General features: G+C 33.1%; 5 protein-coding genes across 5 annotated transcripts; all 5 read right to left on the bottom strand.

The window, feature by feature from the left end:
* Positions 1-759: 759 nt before the first annotated feature.
* On the bottom strand, positions 760-1463 carry LOC108093294 (protein Turandot A1/2-like). The gene is made up of 2 exons (XM_017193271.2): positions 1382-1463; positions 760-1323 (listed from the first exon to the last, which is right to left on the bottom strand). Exons 1-2 carry the CDS (start codon positions 1402-1404, stop codon positions 1065-1067), a joined length of 282 nt encoding a protein of 93 aa, XP_017048760.1. The 5' UTR covers positions 1405-1463; the 3' UTR covers positions 760-1064.
* Positions 1464-3090: 1627 nt separating this feature from the next.
* LOC108093296 (protein Turandot A-like) lies at positions 3091-3751 on the bottom strand. The gene is made up of 2 exons (XM_017193273.1): positions 3641-3751; positions 3091-3580 (listed from the first exon to the last, which is right to left on the bottom strand). The coding sequence occupies exons 1-2, from the start codon at positions 3724-3726 to the stop codon at positions 3205-3207; spliced, it is 462 nt and encodes a 153-aa protein (XP_017048762.1). The 5' UTR covers positions 3727-3751; the 3' UTR covers positions 3091-3204.
* Positions 3752-5759: 2008 nt separating this feature from the next.
* On the bottom strand, positions 5760-6410 carry LOC108093295 (protein Turandot A-like). The gene is made up of 2 exons (XM_017193272.2): positions 6312-6410; positions 5760-6251 (listed from the first exon to the last, which is right to left on the bottom strand). Exons 1-2 carry the CDS (start codon positions 6395-6397, stop codon positions 5876-5878), a joined length of 462 nt encoding a protein of 153 aa, XP_017048761.2. The 5' UTR covers positions 6398-6410; the 3' UTR covers positions 5760-5875.
* A 2883-nt stretch (positions 6411-9293) lies between these two features.
* LOC122320747 (protein Turandot A-like) lies at positions 9294-9942 on the bottom strand. The gene is made up of 2 exons (XM_043209081.1): positions 9844-9942; positions 9294-9783 (listed from the first exon to the last, which is right to left on the bottom strand). The coding sequence occupies exons 1-2, from the start codon at positions 9927-9929 to the stop codon at positions 9408-9410; spliced, it is 462 nt and encodes a 153-aa protein (XP_043065016.1). The 5' UTR covers positions 9930-9942; the 3' UTR covers positions 9294-9407.
* A 2894-nt stretch (positions 9943-12836) lies between these two features.
* On the bottom strand, positions 12837-13497 carry LOC122320748 (protein Turandot A-like). The gene is made up of 2 exons (XM_043209083.1): positions 13387-13497; positions 12837-13326 (listed from the first exon to the last, which is right to left on the bottom strand). The coding sequence occupies exons 1-2, from the start codon at positions 13470-13472 to the stop codon at positions 12951-12953; spliced, it is 462 nt and encodes a 153-aa protein (XP_043065018.1). The 5' UTR covers positions 13473-13497; the 3' UTR covers positions 12837-12950.
* Between the last annotated feature and the right edge of the window lie 1116 nt (positions 13498-14613).

Here is a 14613-nt window from a genome sequence, read left to right on the forward strand (position 1 = left end):
TTTAATATTGATAGCTTTAAAGTATACAATTTAGAAAGAGAGAAGACTTCTCTGGATATTTTTATAAGCAGGTGTTATATCCGATGCGTTGAGCTGTTGTTATTCAATTAAATTATCAGCTGCAAGCCCCGGATCCTGTGAGTGTTTACGTTGGTCTGTGTGCGTTGCTTCTTGGGCGAGCATTTAATTAAACAAATTGCCAGCAGCAGCGTTGACAAGTTCAGCAAACAGGAGGGGGGGATTTGGCCGGGGGAGGATCAACTTTACGACACATTCACAAGTCAAATGGCACAGCTGATGGCGTTGATGAGGCGAGCACACACTACTGCCCGCCCAGCCGGATGTCCTGTGGCAGCCTGGGAAACCAACACTCCGCTGAAGGACCCTGTCAGACGCTTTCGACACTTGCATGGTAATTACTTTCCACATGCCTTGTTTCGGCCAGACAATCAAAAACTTTCGCCAGGCGAAAACGAGTTTTTCTACAACACACCGAAAAAGGCATTTTACACAGAAATAATAATTGCGAAAACTTTCCCAAAAAACATTCTCCTGCAGTCCAGTTGGCCGAGTGTTGATTGAATTCGGCACAAACTTTGTTGGCCAGATTGAGTGAACAAAGTTGCCGGGATTCCTTTCCTTAACAAATTTTAAGTGAGCACTTTATTCTTACTATTTGAGTGGATATTTTTTGGATTTTTAATGCCACACAACATGCCACGCAGGGGAAATATGCTTAGCACCAGATATGAATATGCATTTTATGGATATGAACATGTCTGCTTTTATTTCTAATTACAAATGCATGCACAGCTTGGTGTGCTTACTAAACTCGAAGTTTAAAGTTTCGTCTCTGTAATAAAGTAGGAGAAGCCTCCTTAAAGTTGGGAAATAAAAAATTGGAAATTTATACATATAAACAAAGAAGAAAGACAAGGAAGTAAATAATAATTGAAACCTCTAAAACTGTTAACTTCCTATGAAGACTTTTCGCTTTTAACGACAATTAATAAGAAAGGAAAATTGCAGAACAGGATGAAAACATTATTTGAATATCAATTAACTTAAAGATTAAAACATTTGGGCAGAAACTGGACTTCTTGTTTAGCCAAAGTATTTCGTAAGCAAATCAACCCTTGATCCCTATTATTTGAGCTCAAAAAGGAAGAAAGAGCGTCAACCTGTTCCTCCAGGGTTGTGAGAATTTTCCGTCCGTTGTCCTGGGTACTCTGAATTTTCTCTTCCACTTTAGGTCTATCAGCCTCTCGTTCTTCTATAGGGTAGCCAAGGCACAAATCACTTATGAGCAGAAGTGCAAAGCACCTGTGTAAAAGAAAAATATATTTAATGGAAAACAAATTAAAAGGAAAGTTATACTTACGATAGGAAAATTGAGGTTTTCATTTTGCTAGGAAATGATGGAACGCTGAAAGAAACTAAACTGATAGATCTGCGTTTGAGAACCTTTATTTATACCCTAGCCAGAGGTAAAAACTAATGCCTAAAGTGTACATTTTATGCAATCATGTAAACCTTATCAATCAAAGCTCCGATGAGTTTATATTTCAATAAAATACGAGGTGTGTTCAAAAAGTATCGCGAATTTTGTGTTTTTTCAAAAATTATTTATTTATTCATGAATATCTATTTTGTCCCCTTCAAAGTAATCCCCATGAGATATTATGCACTTGTGCCAACGGTTTTTCCAATCTTCGAAGCACTACAAAAAATCATTTTTTTTTATCTTGTTCAGAGCGGCATCATTAGTGTGTTGTTTTTGGCGTTATCGTGGTGCAAAAGCCAATTTTTGTTCTTCCACAAATCTGGGCAATTCTGGCGGATTACTTCGCTCAAATTGAGCATAACTTGCAGGTAATAATCCTTATTGACCGTTCTTCCCTGTGGCAAGAACTTATGATGCACCACGCCCCTGCAATCGAAGAAAACTGTCAGGAAAACTTTCACATTCGACCGAACTTGGCGTCCGGTACGCTCTTCGTCGTTCACATCTTCTCGGCCTTCTGAGAACATTTTGTACCACCGATAAACGTTGCTTTGGTCCAAGGTAGCTTCTCCGTATGCTACAGTCAACATTCGGAATGCATCCACGCACTTAATTTCGTTTTTTACACAAAATTTGATATAGGTTCTTTGATCCAATTTTTTGAATAGGTAAAAATCGAAGACGGTCCAAAACACGTGCAAGCAAAGCAGCTGTCAACAATTAAGTGAACATTCAAAATGGCCGAGCTTGTCAGCATAAGTGAGAGACATGAGTACCAACATAACGCCACAATAAAATCGAAATTCGATACGAGGTAACCCGCGAAAATTCAAAATTCGCGATTCTTTTTGAACACACCTCGTATGTATATATAAATCACCGATCTTTAATCAGTATAATTTCCTGTTAATTCAAAATTTATAAGTAAAAGTTCAATTAGTTTGAAAAGATTAAAACAAAAACAAAGAAGGGCAAAGCACCTGCGTAAAAGAAAAAAATATTTAATGGAAAAGAAATTAAAAGGAAGGTTCTACTTACGATAGGAAAATCGAGAAATGTTCACCAGAGGTGAAAACTAATGCCTAAGTATACATTTTATGCAATCATGTAAACCTTATCAATCAAAGCTTCGAGAAGTTTATATTTCAATAAAATATATATAAATCACCGATCTTTAATCAGCATAATTTCCTGTTATTACAAAAATGACAATTAAAAGTTCAATTAGTTTGAAAAAAATTAAAACAAAAACAAATAATGAAATAATAACATCTGTAAGACCGTAAGGTAATATAAAATAATTTGAAGGATTAAATAAGTTGAAATAGGTTAAAAAACCGAATAATTTTTCTTGTTTTATCTAAAATATATATTCGTATACGTAGTTTTTTCCGATAGCCCGAATATATAACAAATAATCAAAGAAAAGTTATTAAATTCGGGGAACTTGTTGAATTTTCAGTATTAAATGTGATTAATACCACATCCACTTAAGAGATAATGAAATACAAAAAACTTTTTTCCGTTCGTATAGGGATTTTCTGGTTTTTGGGAATTTTGTTACAGGTTATCAAAAAGTCAGAACATAGAAGTAAAAAATTTTATTTTAAAAAAATTAAACAATTTTTACACAGTTATGGGAATCAACATTGCAAAAGCTTCCAAAAATTTTAAAGTTTGAATCAAGTTTTAGGGATTGTCTAACCAAACCATTCATTGAATTTTCTGGCTAGGGTACTACCCAATTCTTCAAAGAATCCAGTAGCCGCATCCTTTGCAGCTTTAGTCGCGATTTTTGAAGCGATCTTGGACTTCCGTCCGCCTTGACTCGGAACTCCGTCGATTAATATAGCGTCGGTGTTCGCATTAACAAAAACATCGATTTTCTCCCTTTCTTCAGACGGCAAGCTGGGAGCCAAGCGGTAATAAATATCCAGCAATTCCTGGGTCCTATTGATTTTGGTTTCATCGTCCAGGGAAGTGGTCATGATCTCTGCCACTTTAAGTCTATCGGCTTCTCGTTCTTCGTCAGAGTAGCCAAAACACAAAGGACTTATGAGGAGGAGTGCAAAGCACCTGTGTAAAAGAAACATAAAGTAAATGTCTAAATTAATTTAAAAGCAAAGTTCTACTTACATCAGAGAAATTGAGGATTTCATGTTTCTAGAACTTGTTGGAATGCTGGAGAAAACTGAACTGATAGATCTGCTTTTGCGAACCATAATTTATACCCCAGCCGGAGGTGCAAACGTAAGCCCTTTTAGTTTTACATTAGAAGGCTTGGTGTGGCACATTTTTGAGAAAGTGCTAATTATTTGAAAACCTTGACCAACCTCCTCCTTAATTTTCAATTTCCCTGACCAAGCAAGTTCTCACATATATAACAATCTTATCATTTCTGAGAAAAATCTTTAATAAGAATTGATAATGCTGAACTAAGCTATAGTACATTGAGAGTTCAGCAGAAATGTGTACATTATACCATATGTCAATATGTGTTCCTTATCAATCATGCGCTGATGAGTTAACACTTTCATTAATTTATATAAATAATTGATATTTAACCTTAATATTTTCCTGTTAATACAAAAGTAACAAACGAAAGTTCAAATATAAAGCGTACTTCGTTAAAGGTGTTGTATGAAAAGATTTAAACAGAAAAAAAAAATAATATAAAAATAATAAAAACTACGAATCACTTCCTAGAATAAATGTTTGTGCATTTATTACTACTTGAACTATGTTCTATTTTTAATCTTTAAGTAGTACACTAGGAAAAATGAATTTAAGGTTTTATACGCGATTATTTCGAAATTAAAAACGACGTCGCGGTGACTTGGATTTTCGAAATAGTTTTTAACCGATTTAAATTGTTTTTTAATTGTTCGTAATTTATTTGCGTTTAAGCCTTTTCATACTTATGTTATGCATATTTCAAAGCAATTCAATCAGGTCCCGATTGAGAAACTATTTTTTCTCATTTCAATGAATCGTTCAATGACACCAAAAGTCCTTAAACTAACAAAATTTGTTTAGCTTTCAGTTGAGCTTATGAAATGAAATCGTAGTCAAGGCAAGACTTTTTAAAAAAACTCGTTTTGCGGGAAATGTCATAACTTTGAAAATTACAAGTATTTTTTTAAGTTCTTAAGCTGATTTTACAAATAACAATTTTTTCAACAAAAATATGGCTTAGTGACTCTACAAAAACTGAAAATTTTCCCCGTTCTCCCGCACCTCAACATATATAACCGCTTAAAAATAAATATTGATTAAAGAGTTACTTTGGGCTTATGTCGATGCCAAATACTTCTTGAGAAGAGAACTAGTAACCCAGGGAAAAACGCGAATTTTAATACTGACGACATTTCAAAACAAGAAAAGAAGCTAGCTTCGGCAAGCCGAAGCGTATATACCCTTGCAGTCATCAAATATGTTGAACAAAATACATTGAGGCCTTGATGATTTTTCTATTAATTTTCCATATTTTCGACTAATGTTCGTATGGCACCTTTATGATATAATTGTCCGATTTTGATAAAATTTAATCCGAAATTCAATAGTGGTTAGAAAACGCCATATGAAAGAAATCAACTCGATCTGATTTAAAATAACGGACAGAAAATTTTTTATTTCATTCTCTCGTATGGGAGCTATCCGATATAGTCGGCCGATCCGGCCCCTTCCGACTTATAAACTGCGTGCAATAACTACACACCTTTTGGGAAAGTTTCACCAATATAGCTTTAAACCTTAGAGACTAGTTTGCGTAGAAACAGACAGAAGAACAGGCGGACAGACGGACAGGCGTACAGACGTATTTCGATTTAGATCGTGATGCCGATTAAGAATATATATACTTTATGGGGTCTGAGATGTCTCCTTCACTGCGTTGCAAACTTTTGGCCAAAATTATAATACCCTTTGCTCTGCAAGGGTATAAATATTCTTAGAAGTAAACACCTTGTATTCGTACTATATAAGTTTTTAAAGATTGCCCTGGGTTTCGAGTCCCTAGCCGAATTTTAAAGAAGTTTTTCTGACCAAATTAATGCCGAAAATCGATAATAATTTTATTCACTATACCTTTAACACCAAAATAGTTTTTAGTTTAGTTGAACTTATTACTTTTCATTGTCAATTAATACCACATCCACTTGAGAGATAATAAACTACAAATAAAATTTTCGTAAGGGGTTTTTTGGTTTTTTGGGTATTTCTTCACAGGTTATCAAAAAGTCAAAACATAGAATAGTTTAAGTTTTGATTAGTTTTTTTTTAATAAAAACCAAACATTTTTCACACAATTATTCGTGGGAATCAACATTGTAAAAGCTCCCAAAATTATAACATTGAAAGGTAAAAGGGTGTTTAACCAAACCATTCATTGAGTTTTCGGGCTAGGGTACTACCCAATTCTTCAAAGAATCCAGTAGCCGCATCCTTTGCAGCTTTAGTCGCGATTTTTGAAGCGATCTTGGACTTCCGTCCGCCTTGACTCGGAACTCCGTCGATTAATATAGCGTCGGTGTTCGCATTAACAAAAACATCGATTTTCTCCCTTTCTTCAGACGGCAAGCTGGGAGCCAAGCGGTAATAAATATCCAGCAACTCCTGGGTCCTGTTGATTTTGGTTTCATCGTCCAGGGAAGTGGTCATGATCTCTGCCACTTTAAGTCTATCGGCTTCTCGTTCTTCGTCAGAGTAGCCAAAACACAAAGGACTTATGAGGAGGAGTGCAAAGCACCTGTGTAAAAGAAACATAAAGTAAATGTCTAAATTAAATTAAAAGCAAAGTTCTACTTACATCAGAGAAATTGAGGATTTCATTTTTCTAGAACTTGTTGGAATGCTGGAGAAAACTGAACTGATAGATCTGCTTTTGCGAACCATAATTTATACCCCAGCCGGAGGTGCAAACGTAAGCCCTTTTAGTTTTACATTAGAAGGCTTGGTGTGGGACATTTCCGAGAAAGTGCTAATTATTTGAAAACCTTGACCAACCAATTTTCAATTTCCCTGACCAAGCAAGTTCTCACAATTGATAATGCTGAACTAAGCTATAGTACATTGAGAGTTCATTATGCCATATGTAAACATGTATTCCTTATCAATCAAAGCGCCAATGAGCTAACACTTTTATTAATATACAGTAGAATCCGCTTATAGCGACTTTCAAGGGACCGACGAGTTTTCGTCGTTATACCCGGAAGACGCACTAAGCAAAAGGATATAAGTCTGTCTGGGGACCAATCAAGCCATCGAGTTTTCGTCGCAATACCCGGACGGACACTATAAGCGGAGTCGTTTTAACAGGATTCTACTGCATATATATATATATATATATATATATATAATCAAAATTAAATCATTATATTTTCCTGTTAATAGAAAAGTGAAAAGCGAAGGTTCAATTACAAAGCATTCGTCTTAAATCGTGTTGTATAAAAAATTTAAAATAAAAAAAATAAAAACTGCAAAACCGACAAAATTGTAAAACACTTCCTAGAAGAAATATTTGTGCATTTAGGGTGTTACTTCTTGAACTATGTTAATACTATGATAAAGTAATTAAAAAATTATACAATTTTTTATTATTTTCTTAAAGTAAAGAATTTATAGATTGTTATCTTAGAAGATACTTATTGGGTTTTGCATCTTGCTTGTTACACTTGAAAAAATTAACTTGAACTTTATACGCGATTATTTCGAAATTGGAAATCGTAGTCGCGGTGACTTGGATTTTCGAAATAGTTTTTAACCGATTAAAATTGTTTGTTTAATTGTTCGTAATTGTTTTTGTTTTTTAAATAAAAATATGGCTAAGTGACTCTACATAAACTGGAAGTTTTGCCGCACCTCAAAAGATATAACCTCTTAAAAAGAAAAATTGATTCAAAAGGTATTTTTGGACTATATAATAATAAAATGATAATATAATTTAATTTTTGTTTTAGGTATTTTCAAAAAGTCAAAATATAGAACAGTAAAGATTTTAAATAATTTTTTTTAATAAAAACCAATTACACAATTATCCGTGCGAATTAACATTGTAAAAGCTCCGAAAATTATAAAATTGGAACAATACAAAAGATTGTTTAACCAAACCATTCATTGAATTTTTTGACAAGGATACCACCCAGTTCTTTTGCAGCTTTAGTCGCCGAATGCCGAATAGTACCAAATCATAGAAAAAAACACATCACTTTTATCAAATTACAATATTTTAATAAGTAAAATTCATCAGCGGTAAGTTGTGATGGACAAACACAAGTTTTTCAGCATTGACGGTAGTAAACGATTATGCTTTTCGTCGTAAACAATACCAGCTTCAGAAAACAACCTTTCACTATATACGCTTCTCCTAGCAGAAAAGGGATATATTTTAGCAAATTTCGAAACTTCAAATAAGCTAGCAGCTTTTCTAGTTTTAAATATGATAGAAATCTCTTAGAATAAGCTTAACTGGCAACACTGTAGTATGTAGTACTGTTCGGCTGACAGCATTGCCGAACATTCGGTATTCGGTACTCGGCGAGATCACTTTCGTGGCAACTCTGATAAATATCCAGCAATTCCTGGGTCCTATTGATTTTGGTTTCGTCGTCCTTTGAAGTGCGCATGATTTATACAACTTTAAATCTATAGGCTTCCCGTTCTTCGTCGGTATAGCCAAAGCACAAAGGACTTATGAGGAGAAGTTCAAAGCACCTGTGATAAAAGAAAAGAAAAATCGAATGCCTAAATTAAATTAAACAAGAAAAGAAGCTAGTTTCGGCAAGCCGAAGCTTATATACCCTTGGAGTCGATCATATGTCGATCAAAATGCATAAGGGCTAAACAGCATCGAAACTATGACGATTTTTCTATTAATTTTCCATATTTTCGACTATTGTTCGTATGTCAGTTGTCCGATTTTGATGAAATTTAATATGTTATTCAAGAGTAGTTAGAAAACTCTATATTCCAAAGATCATGTTTATCTGATGAAAAACAACGATGATTTAATTTTATTTCCGTTATTTCTATATGTATATATTTTTCGATCTTTCCTATGGCAGCTATATGATAGAGTTATCCGATTTTAATAAAATTTAATATTTAATAATAAACAGAAATCTGTAATTTTTTCAACTAAATTATTTCGTAAGCAAATCAACTCTTGATCCCTATTTTCTGGGTTCAAAAAGAGAGACAAAGCATCAAGCAGTTCCTGTGTTGTGAGGAATTTCGTTTTGTTGTCCTGGGAATTCTGAATTTTCTTATGTAAACCTTATTAATCAAAGCTTCGATGAGTTTATATTTCAATAAAATATATAGAAATCACCGATCTTTAATCAGCATAATTTCCTGTTATTACAAAAATGACAACTAAAGGTTCAATTAGTTTGAAAAGACTAGAACAAAAACAAATAATGAAATAATAACATTTGCAAGACCGATAAAAGGTAATATTAAATAATTTGAAGGATTAAATGTGTTGTAATAGGTTTAAATATCGAATATTATTTCTTCTTTTATCTAAAATATAGTGTGTATAGTGTATACGTATATATACGTATACGTAATTTTTACCGATAGCCCGAATGCCTTTGCCTATAAGGTGAGAATATATAACAAATATTCAAAGAAAAGTTATTAAATTCGGGGAACTTGTAGAATTTTCAGTATTAAATGTGATTAATACCACATCTAAGTGGATAATGAAATACAAAAAACTTTTTTCCGTTCGTATAGGGATTTTCTGGTTTTTGGGAATTTCGTTACAGGTTATCAAAAAGTCAGAACATAGAAGTAAAAAATTTTATTTTAAAAAAATTAAACAATTTTTACACAGTTATGGGAATCAACATTGCAAAAGCTTCCAAAAATTTTAAAGTTTGAATCAAGTTTTAGGGATTGTCTAACCAAACCATTCATTAAATTTTCTGGCTAGGGTACTACCCAATTCTTCAAAGAATCCAGTAGCCGCATCCTTTGCAGCTTTAGTCGCGATTTTTGAAGCGATCTTGGACTTCCGTCCGCCTTGACTCGGAACTCCGTCGATTAATATAGCGTCGGTGTTCGCATTAACAAAAACATCGATTTTCTCCCTTTCTTCAGACGGCAAGCTGGGAGCCAAGCGGTAATAAATATCCAGCAACTCCTGGGTCCTGTTGATTTTGGTTTCATCGTCCAGGGAAGTGGTCATGATCTCTGCCACTTTAAGTCTATCGGCTTCTCGTTCTTCGTCAGAGTAGCCAAAACACAAAGGACTTATGAGGAGGAGTGCAAAGCACCTGTGTAAAAGAAACATAAAGTAAATGTCTAAATTAAATTAAAAGCAAAGTTCTACTTACATCAGAGAAATTGAGGATTTCATTTTTCTAGAACTTGTTGGAATGCTGGAGAAAACTGAACTGATAGATCTGCTTTTGCGAACCATAATTTATACCCCAGCCGGAGGTGCAAACGTAAGCCCTTTTAGTTTTACATTAGAAGGCTTGGTGTGGGACATTTCCGAGAAAGTGCTAATTATTTGAAAACCTTGACCAACCAATTTTCAATTTCCCTGACCAAGCAAGTTCTCACAATTGATAATGCTGAACTAAGCTATAGTACATTGAGAGTTCATTATGCCATATGTAAACATGTATTCCTTATCAATCAAAGCGCCAATGAGCTAACACTTTTATTAATATACAGTAGAATCCGCTTATAGCGACTTTCAAGGGACCGACGAGTTTTCGTCGTTATACCCGGAAGACGCACTAAGCAAAAGGATATAAGTCTGTCTGGGGACCAATCAAGCCATCGAGTTTTCGTCGCAATACCCGGACGGACACTATAAGCGGAGTCGTTATAACAGGATTCTACTGCATATATATATATATATATATATATATATATATATATAATCAAAATTAAATCATTATATTTTCCTGTTAATAGAAAAGTGAAAAGCGAAGGTTCAATTACAAAGTATTCGTCTTAAATCGTGTTGTATAAAAAATTTAAAATAAAAAAAATAAAAACTGCAAAACCGACAAAATTGTAAAACACTTCCTAGAAGAAATATTTGTGCATTTAGGGTGTTACTTCTTGAACTATGTTAATACTATGATAAAGTAATTAAAAAATTATACAATTTTTTATTATTTTCTTAAAGTAAAGAATTTATAGATTGTTATCTTAGAAGATACTTATTGGGTTTTGCATCTTGCTTGTTACACTTGAAAAAATTAACTTGAACTTTATACGCGATTATTTCGAAATTGGAAATCGTAGTCGCGGTGACTTGGATTTTCGAAATAGTTTTTAACCGATTAAAATTGTTTGTTTAATTGTTCGTAATTGTTTTTGTTTTTTAAATAAAAATATGGCTAAGTGACTCTACATAAACTGGAAGTTTTGCCGCACCTCAAAAGATATAACCTCTTAAAAAGAAAAATTGATTCAAAAGGTATTTTTGGACTATATAATAATAAAATGATAATATAATTTAATTTTTGTTTTAGGTATTTTCAAAAAGTCAAAATATAGAACAGTAAAGATTTTAAATAATTTTTTTTAATAAAAACCAATTACACAATTATCCGTGCGAATTAACATTGTAAAAGCTCCGAAAATTATAAAATTGGAACAATACAAAAGATTGTTTAACCAAACCATTCATTGAATTTTTTGACAAGGATACCACCCAGTTCTTTTGCAGCTTTAGTCGCCGAATGCCGAATAGTACCAAATCATAGAAAAAAACACATCACTTTTATCAAATTACAATATTTTAATAAGTAAAATTCATCAGCGGTAAGTTGTGATGGACAAACACAAGTTTTTCAGCATTGACGGTAGTAAACGATTATGCTTTTCGTCGTAAACAATACCAGCTTCAGAAAACAACCTTTCACTATATACGCTTCTCCTAGCAGAAAAGGGATATATTTTAGCAAATTTCGAAACTTCAAATAAGCTAGCAGCTTTTCTAGTTTTAAATATGATAGAAATCTCTTAGAATAAGCTTAACTGGCAACACTGTAGTATGTAGTACTGTTCGGCTGACAGCATTGCCGAACATTCGGTATTCGGTACTCGGCGAGATCACTTTCGTGGCAACTCTGATAAATATCCAGCAATTCCTGGGTCCTATTGATTTTGGTTTCGTCGTCCTTTGAAGTGCGCATGATTTATACAACTTTAAATCTATAGGCTTCCCGTTCTTCGTCGGTATAGCCAAAGCACAAAGGACTTATGAGGAGAAGTTCAAAGCACCTGTGATAAAAGAAAAGAAAAATCGAATGCCTAAATTAAATTAAATAAGAAAAGAAGCTAGTTTCGGCAAGCCGAAGCTTATATACCCTTGGAGTCGATCATATGTCGATCAAAATGCATAAGGGCTAAACAGCATCGAAACTATGACGATTTTTCTATTAATTTTCCATATTTTCGACTATTGTTCGTATGTCAGTTGTCCGATTTTGATGAAATTTAATATGTTATTCAAGAGTAGTTAGAAAACTCTATATTCCAAAGATCATGTTTATCTGATGAAAAACAACGATGATTTAATTTTATTTCCGTTATTTCTATATGTATATATTTTTCGATCTTTCCTATGGCAGCTATATGATACAGTTATCCGATTTTAATAAAATTTAATATTTAATAATAAACAGAAATCTGTAATTTTTTCAACTAAATTATTTCGTAAGCAAATCAACTCTTGATCCCTATTTTCTGGGTTCAAAAAGAGAGACAAAGCATCAAGCAGTTCCTGTGTTGTGAGGAATTTCGTTTTGTTGTCCTGGGAATTCTGAATTTTCTTATGTAAACCTTATTAATCAAAGCTTCGATGAGTTTATATTTCAATAAAATATATAGAAATCACCGATCTTTAATCAGCATAATTTCCTGTTATTACAAAAATGACAACTAAAGGTTCAATTAGTTTGAAAAGACTAGAACAAAAACAAATAATGAAATAATAACATTTGCAAGACCGATAAAAGGTAATATTAAATAATTTGAAGGATTAAATGTGTTGTAATAGGTTTAAATATCGAATATTATTTCTTCTTTTATCTAAAATATAGTGTGTATAGTGTATACGTATATATACGTATACGTAATTTTTACCGATAGCCCGAATGCCTTTGCCTATAAGGTGAGAATATATAACAAATATTCAAAGAAAAGTTATTAAATTCGGGGAACTTGTAGAATTTTCAGTATTAAATGTGATTAATACCACATCCACTTAAGAGATAATGAAATACAAAAAACTTTTTTCCGTTCGTATAGGGATTTTCTGGTTTTTGGGAATTTCGTTACAGGTTATCAAAAAGTCAGAACATAGAAGTAAAAAATTTTATTTTAAAAAAATTAAACAATTTTTACACAGTTATGGGAATCAACATTGCAAAAGCTTCCAAAAATTTTAAAGTTTGAATCAAGTTTTAGGGATTGTCTAACCAAACCATTCATTAAATTTTCTGGCTAGGGTACTACCCAATTCTTCAAAGAATCCAGTAGCCGCATCCTTTGCAGCTTTAGTCGCGATTTTTGAAGCGATCTTGGACTTCCGTCCGCCTTGACTCGGAACTCCGTCGATTAATATAGCGTCGGTGTTCGCATTAACAAAAACATTGATTTTCTCCCTTTCTTCAGACGGCAAGCTGGGAGCCAAGCGGTAATAAATATCCAGCAATTCCTGGGTCCTATTGATTTTGGTTTCATCGTCCAGGGAAGTGGTCATGATCTCTGCCACTTTAAGTCTATCGGCTTCTCGTTCTTCGTCAGAGTAGCCAAAACACAAAGGACTTATGAGGAGGAGTGCAAAGCACCTGTGTAAAAGAAACATAAAGTAAATGTCTAAATTAAATTAAAAGCAAAGTTCTACTTACATCAGAGAAATTGAGGATTTCATGTTTCTAGAACTTGTTGGAATGCTGGAGAAAACTGAACTGATAGATCTGCTTTTGCGAACCATAATTTATACCCCAGCCGGAGGTGCAAACGTAAGCCCTTTTAGTTTTACATTAGAAGGCTTGGTGTGGCACATTTTTGAGAAAGTGCTAATTATTTGAAAACCTTGACCAACCTCCTCCTTAATTTTCAATTTCCCTGACCAAGCAAGTTCTCACATATATAACAATCTTATCATTTCTGAGAAAAATCTTTAATAAGAATTGATAATGCTGAACTAAGCTATAGTACATTGAGAGTTCAGCAGAAATGTGTACATTATACCATATGTCAATATGTGTTCCTTATCAATCATGCGCTGATGAGTTAACACTTTCATTAATTTATATAAATAATTGATATTTAACCTTAATATTTTCCTGTTAATACAAAAGTAACAAACGAAAGTTCAAATATAAAGCGTACTTCGTTAAAGGTGTTGTATGAAAAGATTTAAACAGAAAAAAAAAATAATATAAAAATAATAAAAAATACGAATCACTTCCTAGAATAAATGTTTGTGCATTTATTACTACTTGAACTATGTTCTATTTTTAATCTTTAAGTAGTACACTAGGAAAAATGAATTTAAGGTTTTATACGCGATTATTTCGAAATTAAAAACGACGTCGCGGTGACTTGGATTTTCGAAATAGTTTTTAACCGATTTAAATTGTTTTTTAATTGTTCGTAATTTATTTGCGTTTAAGCCTTTTCATACTTATGTTATGCATATTTCAAAGCAATTCAATCAGGTCCCGATTGAGAAACAATTTTTTCTCATTTCAATGAATCGTTCAATGACACCAAAAGTCCTTAAACTAACAAAATTTGTTTAGCTTTCAGTTGAGCTTATGAAATGGAACCGTAGTCCAGGCAAGCCTTCTTGAAAAAACTCGTGTTGCGTTTTGTCATAACTTTGAAAATTACAAGTATTTTTTTAAGTTCTTAAGCTGATTTTACAAATAAGAATTTTTTCAACAAAAATATGGCTTAGTGACTACAAAAACTGAAAATTTTCCCCGTACTCCCGCACCTCAACATATATAACCGCTTAAAAATAAATATTGATTAAAGAGTTACTTTGGGCTTAATGCCCAAAATGTCAATGCCAAATACTTCTTGAGAAGAGAACTAGTAACCCAGGGAATAACACTAAAGTGAAT

This window comes from Drosophila ficusphila, unplaced genomic scaffold, assembly GCF_018152265.1.
Source record: "Drosophila ficusphila isolate 14025-0441.05 unplaced genomic scaffold, ASM1815226v1 contig_791, whole genome shotgun sequence".
NCBI classification, from domain to species: domain Eukaryota; kingdom Metazoa; phylum Arthropoda; class Insecta; order Diptera; family Drosophilidae; genus Drosophila; species Drosophila ficusphila.

Bases quoted from the DNA above. Each gene is read 5' to 3' on its own strand.
- LOC108093295 (XM_017193272.2), bottom strand. From the start codon at position 6,397: ATGGTTCGCAAAAGCAGATCTATCAGTTCAGTTTTCTCCAGCATTCCA. The intron at 6,252-6,311 runs GTAAGTAGAACT...TCTTTTACACAG, and splicing joins AAATCCTCAATTTCTCTGAT to GTGCTTTGCACTCCTCCTCA.
- LOC108093294 (XM_017193271.2), bottom strand. From the start codon at position 1,404: ATGAAAACCTCAATTTTCCTATC. The intron at 1,324-1,381 runs GTAAGTATAACT...TCTTTTACACAG, and splicing joins AAAACCTCAATTTTCCTATC to GTGCTTTGCACTTCTGCTCA.
- LOC122320748 (XM_043209083.1), bottom strand. From the start codon at position 13,472: ATGGTTCGCAAAAGCAGATCTATCAGTTCAGTTTTCTCCAGCATTCCA. The intron at 13,327-13,386 runs GTAAGTAGAACT...TCTTTTACACAG, and splicing joins AAATCCTCAATTTCTCTGAT to GTGCTTTGCACTCCTCCTCA.
- LOC122320747 (XM_043209081.1), bottom strand. From the start codon at position 9,929: ATGGTTCGCAAAAGCAGATCTATCAGTTCAGTTTTCTCCAGCATTCCA. The intron at 9,784-9,843 runs GTAAGTAGAACT...TCTTTTACACAG, and splicing joins AAATCCTCAATTTCTCTGAT to GTGCTTTGCACTCCTCCTCA.
- LOC108093296 (XM_017193273.1), bottom strand. From the start codon at position 3,726: ATGGTTCGCAAAAGCAGATCTATCAGTTCAGTTTTCTCCAGCATTCCA. The intron at 3,581-3,640 runs GTAAGTAGAACT...TCTTTTACACAG, and splicing joins AAATCCTCAATTTCTCTGAT to GTGCTTTGCACTCCTCCTCA.